Source organism: Lotus japonicus, chromosome 1 (genome assembly GCF_012489685.1).
Source record: "Lotus japonicus ecotype B-129 chromosome 1, LjGifu_v1.2".
Classification (NCBI taxonomy): domain Eukaryota; kingdom Viridiplantae; phylum Streptophyta; class Magnoliopsida; order Fabales; family Fabaceae; genus Lotus; species Lotus japonicus.
The window spans coordinates 10,606,395-10,617,240 of record NC_080041.1 but is presented as its reverse complement, the minus strand read 5'-3'; the positions used below and the strand labels follow the sequence as shown (position 1 = coordinate 10,617,240).

The window sequence follows — 10,846 nt, the reverse complement described above, 5'->3', positions numbered from 1 at the left end:
ACTAAACTCATATATCAACAACTTAACATATAACATCAAATCAGATATCAAAAACCTCAACAATATAATATCAATTCAAATATCGACAACCTCAACAATACAACATCAAATCAGATATCAATAAACCAATAACTAAAATCCAACAACATAGGGTCAGGTGTTAGTTCCCTATAATGCAACTATATGCTTCTACCAAAATGGATCGATCAGCAACGTCTCTCAAGACGGGACAATCACGCGGGACCACACCCACCTCATTGCCACTTAACGCCACTCCGGACGGGACAATCGCGTGGGACCACACCCACCTCATTGCCACTTTAGAACATCTCGAAAGATGGGACAATCCCGCGGGACCACACCCACCTCATTGCCACTTTATAACGCCTCGAAAGACGGGACAATCACGTGGGACCACACCCACCTCATCGCCACTTAAGGACCAAAGCCTATATGCCAAGTCAGTCAACAACAATCCCCAATCCAATGATTAATTCGGAGTAACCACATGTTATTCCTATTATCAACGAACATAACTCAATTCAATTGCATACCAACTCAGTTTAATGACAGAAACCAGTAAACAGCCGAAGCCTCTCTGAAAACGGAGACACGCGTCTCAATAAGTTTACTCGGCCGAAGCCTTCAGAAAACATTTGGCACAAGCCTCAGAAACAGTCAACATAAGCAAGCATACAACATTGCAAGCATAATAATCATAATCCAATGCCAAACAATATAAACATCTTCATCTCAAACGCAGGCAGTGCGATAAAAGCATGCAAGACTCAAAGACGCTCTAAAACCGAGTTACCCTTACCTTCGTGAGTAGAAGTTGGGCATGGAAGTTGTGAACCTAGAACAAGGAAACACAATCATCAACACAAGCCTCACTAGAAATTACACTATCTATTAACACTAATCGAAATCGTATAGAAAGCTTTTAAAGCTTCAGAGTTCCTATTTAAGCACAAATTGACAACGGAGACTTCGTTCGCTGAAACGAGCATAACTCGAACTACAGAACTCTGAATGACACGAAACCGGAGCCAAAAGTTCGACAACGGAAAGAGCTACGCTATAGCTCAGGTCATAGAGACCCAAAAATTATTTTTGGACACGGTATCCTAGCAAATAGGTTTCGGCCACTCTCAAAAATAGGGTTTCCGAACTTTTTCTTCGATCTAAATCAATTCTTAGGTATTCCTAGGCGATATCTAGGCCAGGGAAACTCTCAGAAAAATTATCGGGTCGAAAACTGTCGTAGGGGTATTTTGGTCAATATTTTTGGCTCGGAAACTCAAAATCAGAATTTCGAAAAACAAATTAGATGGGGTCGATACCAACGACGATTATGACGACTAATCCTACTAACGCTAAGCTCAGTCGAAATTTTTAAGCCCAAAGGACGGAACTTTAGCCAAAAATGGGTTTTTCAAGCAGAATTGAAACTCGGCGGCCTTTCGGCGATTGATGACCCGGGTTTATATGATGTTTTTATGGTTTTTCCTTGTAGGTTTTGAGTCTTTTTCTTGTGTCTCATGTAGTGTTTCATGCATTCTCATGCATTTTTATTCTTTTCTTTAGTCTTTATTTTGTTTTGGTAATTTAGTAGTTTTATAGGTAGTTTTCTTGCATTTTAAGTAAAGTTTAGGACTTGCATGGTTTCGTTGTGTTTTATGAAGGACCTCTTGTGCTAATGAGCTCTTGGAGCTTCTAGAATCTTCCTTGACTTGTTGGTTAGGTTTGGAGAGCAGAAACTGAAGGAGAAAGAAGGCCAAGAAGCATGGAATTGATGAAGAACTTAAAGAGGATTGAAAAGAGGAGTTTCATAAGCCAAAAAGTCCTTTTCAGGCGAGCTTAAGCGCCTAGGCGCTGGGAATGGGCGCCTAGGCGCCAATTAGCTCCAGAAAGCATGTTTTGGGCATGCAATTGGCGCTCAGGCGCTCTGAATTGGCGCCTGAGTGCCCATAACAGCCCAGCCTCGTTTATTTTGCCTATAAATAGGATTTTAGTCATTTTCTTTTGTAATCTTTGATACTACTTTCATTTTTACAAAAACTCAGAGGTAGAGGAGCATCTAGGAGAGTGTGAGAGGGCTTCTAAGCTTGTAATTCAGGTTTTTAGCCTGGCTAATCTCTCTTCTTTTGCTTTGGATTTCTTTGTAAGACTTTTCATGTTTAAGTTATAATCTTAAGTTCTTTCCCACATGTTCTTCTTCTTTCCTTGAATCCCATTTTCTGAATTTCAATCTAAGCTTGTATGCATGCTTGCTTTATACTATTCTATAATCAGAACGGAAGTTTGTTATAGATTAGGGAACTGATTTGGGATTACCCCTTCTATACTTGCTACTAGGAATAGAGGAAGGGTTGGGGTTTGATGGCCTGAATTTGCATGATCTAAAACCTCATATAAATGACTAAGTACACAAGGAATTGGGCTTAGCCTTTAGTATGGGAGAATTGCTTATGTGAAGAATCAATAAGTGAGTAACTAGGCTATATCATCAAGGAGAGATTAATGAGTTCATGTGCTTAGAATGATGTGCTTAATTTGACTAGTTGAACAAGAACCCAAAGCATGTTATTTTCTGAGTTTATGTTTATTTTCCCTTTTTACTACTTCGACGTTTCATCATTTCAATAATACAAACCTTCATACTCAAGGCTTGAACCGAATCTATTCACTCACAATCCCTGTGGTTCGATATTTAAAACCGGGTGGATTCCGTACACTTGTGGATTTACCAACAGCGACATTCAGCAAAATGTAATCCGCTAAACATGCTCAGGGGCACGTAGAGAATAAGTTTAGACACTAAAATCAAGTTATTTGGACAGTTTTACAAAAAGCTCAAAACTTGGAGCACAGAAAGACATAACAAAAAGCGACGGAATTTAAGATCAGAAGAAAGAAATAACATCAGTACCTCGAGGCCTACGCGTAGCAACAAACAGAACGACGATCGGTCAAGAATTGGCAAAAATCACTTTTCCTCCTCTTCTTCTCCAAAGCCACGGTCGTGTGTGTGTGTTTTGTGATTTTTTTTTTCTTTTTTTTTTTTGATTTTTTGAAGTCCTATTTATAGGAAATTGAAAACGTGAGAAAATGATTATTTCGCGATTCCGATTTTTCCTACTGATTCCAACGTATTTTAGACACGATATTCTTCCCGCTGAATCTTCTAATTCTTCAAAGAAATATCAGTATGATTTTTGGTTTTCGAGGCTTGTTTTTAATGTTTACCAGCTTAAAATGCACTTTATGGTTTTGACCTCGGATGCAGAAACTTCCTTCTGAAGAAAGATTTGGAACGTCGATTAGAGTGGGCGAACGCGTGTGGAATCTTCGTTTGAAGCTTTGAATAGAAAAAGTCTTCATCAACCGTTTATTCTAGGTTTCTTGAGCTATCAGGGTTTTAGTTTCGGCAAACCTCCGAGAATTAGAATCGGACGTTCGTGCATTCCAGGGTTTCGCATCAAAACGCTTGTCATGGAAGGATTAAGAGAAGTTCTAACATTTCTCTGAAGATTTTTGGAATTAGTTTCCATCGTGTCTTTAAGTGCAAATTAGTCGTTTACTAACGTTTTTGCCCTAAGGCGGAAATGAATGAAACTCGTGTTGTAGCCTATAACGACTATGTTACTATTCTTAGTCATTTCCTGAACTTTCATCTTCTTAATATTAATCCAAACTTTAAACACGAGTCAAGTTCCTCTCACGCTTACACATAATCCTATGCGTGAGTTGGAAATTATTTATCTATTTAATTCTAAAATCTTGGGTCTTACAAGCTCTACCTACTCAATATGATTTCAAAAAATTTAGAAGATTCGTTTATGGTCGCCAACTATAAAGATACTTAGTGAAAAATATAATAACTTAATGCACACAACCTGAAAGCCGCTTTGTCATCCTTTTATTTCATTGAAGTACTTTTAAACTTCACTATTTTTCACAAATAAATAAAAATTAAAATATAAAAAAATATGATAATCTTTCCTTTAAGTTGGTTTTGTGTGGCTTCAAATAAAGGTCAATTCGAGGTTTTGTAGCTCGAGATATGATCATATTAGTGAAGATAAACTTTTCACACACGCATGTTCTAGTGGTAGCAAGCTTGCAAATAGATTTTGATCGAGTTTTGAGATCGATCCAGCAATGAAGCTCAACATGAAAGTTGTGGAGATTACTTCTCGATTTTCAGTGACATATTATTTGTCTCATTCCGACCATTAGAGCTCCGATTCAACCTTATGATTTAATGCAAGAAAGAAGATGTACAAGAATTTTCTTCCCCAACCAAGATCGAGTATGAGAGGTAAGGCATATTAACTTTTGAATTATTTTCTAGCCACTATTTGTAGAGATAAGTGAAAAAAGAATAAATGGCCTTCATATCCGTATGATGGTTGACCAAGCCACTCATTCAGTAGAAAATTTATCTGATTGATCTCTAATTTGTTTTCTATCAATATCTTGGTTATCTCCCAATTTAACATCATATTTAGTCCAATCGACAGTCACTCAGGTAGAAACTAACATCTATAAAATTAAATTTATTTAAGAATTTAATGGAAATACACTGTCAGTGTAAATATTTTTTACACATGCATCCAATGATGGGTTGCCAAATCAGAAAATAAACTTTAAATTTAATTATAATAAAATGTAACATAAATGCTTTTAAATACGTGACATCCAATGATTAGACGTCTGTGTAAAAACACTTTACACTGACAGTGTGCAATCATTAAACTCTTTATTTAATTACAAATAGCTCTATCGCTATCATATCTTTTAGTTTAAAAATTAAAATAAGATAATTTTTTTTTTTTACAGAGATAATCTATTTATCACCAAATAAATGTAAATTATAAAAATTATCTCTTGAAGTAAAAAGACAACTAAATCAAACTTAAATCTTATTAAATAAAAGTTTTAAGTTTCAAAAAAAAAAAAAAAAAAGTTTTACCAAATTAAATCTCTCAATCTCATATTTAAAGCTGCATTATGTGTCTAAGTGGTTTGAAGCAAGGACACCACTATCTGTTAGCATGTTAGCAACTGAAGTTGGGTTTGGGCTTGTATTGTAATTTCTCTTTGGAGTTTCCTCTTGATGTTAGGAAACTGGTACTCTTTTTCCTTCACCAGATTTTCCCATGGGGGTTTTCGCTGGTAAGGTTTTAATGAGACTTGTTTCCTAATGTCTCTCATGTGGAGAGGGGGTATTTGTGAGAGTTGTGTCTGTTTTTGCAACTATCTTTGTTGTTGTCTTTACATTAGCATTATTTGTCCTTTCTTTTCTTTACTCGCATTCTGTTGTATTGGGTTGAAGTACCCATTGTACTTCATTTCAATATATTCATTTGGCTTATAAAAAAAAACCTTATTTATTTAAAATGAATTAAATCATTTTAATTCCAAATATCATCACAAATAAATCAATAAAGTAAGAAATGACTTGCCTCCTCCGCACACCTTTTGTGCAAAATCTTGCCACTTCATCCTATACTGTACTATATACTCCTATTTTTGAAACCAATAAATAGTAACTCCTATAGGTGTCACCCCTCATGTGATTTTTATCTTGTATTTTTTTCTCTTTCATACTTTTATTATTAGGTTGATGCTGTAATATTTATATTTTCTGAATTCTAAGAAATCAAAAATTCAATATGACCTTATTTGCTTTATTAACATATTTAAGATACTATACTGTATTAAAAGATTTAAGATATATTTATTTAAATTCAAATTTCAGGATAAATACAATTATAAAAATATGTTATTTTCTGAAATAGATTCTATTCATTACATTTTACAATTTAAAAATAAATAACCAACTGTGAATCCAAATTAAATGTTTATCTACCTTTCATTTTGTAACTAAAAAATTTAATTATTTATTTTTTATTACGCTTCCTAATATAATCAAAACATGATTCAAAAATTTAATTTTTCAAATCTAATATTAAAAACAAATTGCATCTAACAAAACTTTGTGCTCATAATTTTGTCTTATATCATTTTATGTATATAATTATTATTTGTTCTATATGTAAACATACAAATGACCAATGGCTTTGAGTTCTTAGCCAGGCGGATCCTTATCCCTCATCATACCGCTTGTGTTGGAAACCTCTCCCGGCTGTCAGTTCTAGTTTGGGGCGTTATGATTAGGGCGACGAGTACTCTTTTAATGAGTAAACACTTGGGGTTGGTGTATGACTGCTATGTTGCTTTGAACTAGATTACAACTCAAATTTATGCACGTAGATCTTTGTAGAGCTGGACACTTTTTAGGAGGTGTGGTCTTTTATTGTGTTGTTGTATATTCTAGCGCTTTGTTTGAGTATTGGAGGATTTTTTGTTTGGGGGTTTTTGTTTTTTCGGGGTGTTTTGTATATATATGTTTTGATTAGGGTGTTGTATATTTTCTTTTGGTAGAGATGAGGACTCTCTTGTTTGTGGGGAGAAACGTGTAGGATTTCTTTTTTCCGGTTTTACAAAAGCTGGGCTGTTTTTCCTCTTTTCTGAAGGGGTTGGTCTCTTAATTTTCTATTAATATTAATAGACCATTTTGCTTTTGGAAAAAACAAACATATACCCAACAAAAAGATGAAGATAAAGGAGTGAGTGAGGAAGGTGCGGTGACTGTAACATGTGACGACAAGCGAATATTTTTGAAAATGAGGGTGTTTTTGAATTGATGGTGGAGGTGTTAAAACAATATCCTTTCAGTTCTCCGTTGTTGGACTTCAAAGTCCATTTTCACATGGGCCAAGGAGCGTGGCTTAATACATGGCTGTGGGTAGTGTGGACTGGACTTGCTCTGTTCCATTCGTGGGCATGGGATGGTGTCCTAATGCTTTGCTGTTTGCTGCAGGAAGAGCTTTCTGTTTTGACAGCGTTTGGAATCTTGTTCCTTTGATCAGTATCCTAATTTTATTGTAATTGGTCACTAATAATGGGTTGTATTTTCGTTGGGTAGTTCATGATTCTAGCACTTATTTCCTGTGTAGTTTTAGGTGGCTGGGTATCATGCTGTTAGCATGCTTTTTCCTTCTAGCATGTTTCATTTGTATTATTTTGGTTGTAGTCCTCTGGCTACTTCCCCTCTATCTCTTGTATTTGGGACCCCTTGTGCTAAAAATCTAAAATTGAATACAGTTTGGCTTATCTAAAAAAAAAAAAGGGCCAAGACCAAGCATATGACCACAAAAATCTCAAGAAAAAATACAAGAAACAGAACAAATTGTTGGACATTCCCACCAGACTAGAGAAGAAACCTTTTAGCAGTGCACATTAGGGTCATTTTGGCTTTACCATTACATAAAATTGTATTGAGAAAAATGAAATCCCATATAATTTATATGTCTGATAATATTAAGTTTAAAAAGAATGAATTTGTAATATTACATGATGCATGCCAACACACTTATAATTGATGGAAATAAATACTATTGATAACCAAACAGACACTGGGTTCAACAGCCAGGGTGTATCTTTAAATGCTAATGGAATGCAAAATGAGCAACTTCAGTTCTTCTTTTGTCTTTGGGACATCCATACAGCAAACATGACCTATAAGGGTGATGAATTCTTCTGATATAAATCAGCAAATATCTTCGAGTGTACACATCCTACAGACTCCACACATCCATTTGAACTTCCATGCAGTATAATCACAAATATAGCAAAACAATTGGAACAGTAACGAAGTTCTAACACAAAAAATGTCAGCAATTATTGGTATACTAGTTTTTCCTCATATATAACAAGAAACTTTTGTCAAGATCAGTGCTCAAAATTGCTGTATTAGATCTACAAACGACTATACAGTTTGGACCCAGAAAACAGTAACTTGAAAGAAAAAATTAACAAATGTTGTCAGCTAAATTCTCCCTTTTTCTAAAAAAAAACATATAGAGAATTAGCATAAACCAAAAGAACTTAAGAAAGAGACAACTGTTGTATTTTTTTATGCACCTATACCTAAAGGAACCAAACCCAGGACACAGATTAAAAGCCTTGAGCCAGTTGACAAAGTAAAGCATATCCTCTCTAGCAAGACTTGTGGATGAAGCCTTCTCTACTCTAGTTCTTTTCTTGCATTCCCTTAGAAGCAGGGTTCACATCATAATCCAAATTAAAAAACTGTGGCTCTTCCGCTCCTCCACCATTATAGTTCCCTGGCTCTTCAGTTTTCAAGAAGTCTAACCCATAGTCAACATCAGATGGTATCTGATCCATATGAGGCAAACTTCCCAGCAGCTTGGCATCTGGATTCTGCAGTTGATAGAAGAAGCTCGAAGGCGTCTCCACCTGAGGATTACTATCTCCAGTAAAATCCAGTCCAAAATCCAAACCTTGCATCAACCCAGAACCATCAATTGGATCGTTGTCCATATGCCCCAAAAGTTCATCCACTCGAAAAAACTCATCCATGGAGTAGCTGTTCATGTAATCACCATTACTTAAATCAAAGTTATCAATCCATGACAAATCCATCTTATCTTTATTTACATCCTCGGCAACCAACCCCGCACATTGTACTCCCAATGGCTTGACATCTTGAATTTCCACAGCCCTATGTTCTATCGGGTCCGCCGGCTCATCCTTAGGCTCTTGCTTCATCTTACTAGTTGGTGAGGTATGTTCATAATCCCTATTATGACAACCGCTGACAGTTCCATTCATACTTAAACCTCGAGGTTTCACCTTAACATCCTCCGCCGCACAAACCTCAGACCGATTAGATACAGTAGTCGTATCAGAGGTAGCCGGCGTAGCTGCGGAGGAACAAGAACAGCTTACACCACCAGCAGCCAATGAAGACCCCTTCAATGACTCTCTGATAGAACTATAATCCGCGATGTGAGGAAAATTGAGGCGGGCGCAAGGACCATACATGACCCTAGCAGCTTCATCATAAGCAAGAGCAGCTTCCTGTGCAGTAGGAAAAGTACCTAACCAAAGCCTGCTCCCTCTATTAGGCTCCCTAATCTCACCAACCCACTTCCCCCATGTCCTCTGCCTCACACCCCTGTAGTTACACTGATAGTTTTCAGGCCCTCCTTTACCTTTCATACACCCTTTCTTTGAACCCTTCGCAGGCGCTTTTCGCTTCGGTTTACCTTCAACCTTACCTGAGTAAAGACTCTCATTGTACTCCTTCCACTTCGCTAATTTCTCCGCCACAGATTGAGGCCCATCTCGCCTACTCCTGCTCTTCCTCTTTCTTGAGGAATCCACCAAAGCTTGGTCATAAACTCCCATGACAACTTCAACAATCAAATCACAATCTGCTATAGAGAAGAAAAAAACAGAACCGAATTAAGCACAATGCTCAAAAATCAAAACCCCCAAATCCTTATTCAACAAAAAGCTCAAAGCAGAGAGAAAAGGTGGTAAAATACAAATAGGATATATATATATATATATATATACACATCTAAAGTATAAAATATAAACTAAATCTAAGTACGAATCAAATTTCCTTAGTCCCCAAGTAACATAGATAAAGATAAACATTAACAAAAACGGAAAAAAACTTGGTAAGCAAGTTTTATTTATTTATTTAATTTTTGTTATAAAATTACAACAAAATGCGACACTAACACTATCTAAGAATCTAGCAGCAACAAGCAGAAACCACAACCAAAAAACAAAAAAAAATCCCCTAAATCAGCATCATAGACAGAACTAGAAATTGTAAATTTGTGAAGCGAGAATGCAAAAATCACAAAAACTAGCTGCTAAGAAATCACAAAGAGAGAGTGAAGAGTTGAAGAATGCAAGTTACAACTAACCTAACACGAACTCGATGAAATTGAATTTGCGACTTGCAAGAGAAGCTAGGGTTTTCTTCTTCTTCGTTCACCTTTCTTCGTTTCTGTGTTTTTTCAGTGTTGTTCTGTCTCTCTTTCTCTTTCTCTTTCACTCTCGAGTGGTTTCAGAAAAATCTTCATACTGGCACCATGTAATCTCTATTTATAATCTTCTTCTGGAAATTTCTGATATTTTTTTATTTTAATGGCCCACTTGCGAACGGTGACGTGGCGTTTGCTTAGTCGCGTTAACAATGCTTCGGATACCCGAACCTGTTGGCACGTGTATACTCGAACCTTCCCGAGCCACTCGAAACGCTTCGGTCCACTCAAGCGTTGCTCTTTTCTCCAAAAAGTCCTTCACTTTTGTGAATATTCACAATTATGCCACTAAATATCTCGTGATCTGTTTACCTTTTTAATTGTTTATCTTCAATTTCCGGATAAATATCTAGTTAGGTCGACACACATCACGTGTGGATAATGGGCCTGGGTCAAATTAAACTGGGCCCACAGCCCAATTCGACGAGATCTGCTTTTCAGTGTTGACAAAAAATTAATTTCAAGATAAGATTATCCTTTTTTTTCGTGAATCCTAAGATAAGATTATCTTAAATTAAAATAAAAAAACACGGTGATATTATTATGAAAATGCAGAATGCTAGTGAAATGTAATATTAGAAGAAACTCGGTGATATTAAAAATGAAAATTGAGGATAATGATTATCGACTCGTTAGCCGTTACACTTATTTTATAATACTGGATAAGATTATCTTAAAAATAATGGAAGTTTCTAGATATAATATATGTTTACAAATTTAATGAAATTAAAACACCGTTTCATTTCAGGAAAAGATTAACACGATATCAAGGATCTGTTTCCGGACCGTTACAATGCCAATTACTACCGTTTATAGAATCTTGAATTTAGACATGCCTTATTGAATTTTTGGATTTGGAATAATTTGATGTCGATAAGAAAAAGATACCAAATCTCAACAGGATTTAA

The 10,846-nt window shown here is 35.9% G+C and overlaps 1 protein-coding gene across 2 annotated transcripts; it reads right to left on the bottom strand.

Annotated features, from left to right (window-relative positions):
• Positions 1-7,743: 7,743 nt before the first annotated feature.
• Positions 7,744-9,965, bottom strand: LOC130733551 (dehydration-responsive element-binding protein 2C-like). Of its 2 annotated transcripts, none has more exons than XM_057585773.1 (2): positions 9,819-9,965; positions 7,744-9,314 (listed from the first exon to the last, which is right to left on the bottom strand). In XM_057585773.1, the coding sequence occupies exon 2, from the start codon at positions 9,283-9,285 to the stop codon at positions 8,104-8,106; it is 1,182 nt and encodes a 393-aa protein (XP_057441756.1). In that variant the 5' UTR covers positions 9,286-9,314; positions 9,819-9,965; the 3' UTR covers positions 7,744-8,103. The 2 variants fall into 2 exon arrangements, with proteins under 2 accessions (XP_057441756.1, XP_057441757.1); XM_057585774.1 differs by having other exon boundaries at positions 7,744-9,311.
• Positions 9,966-10,846: the final 881 nt, after the last annotated feature.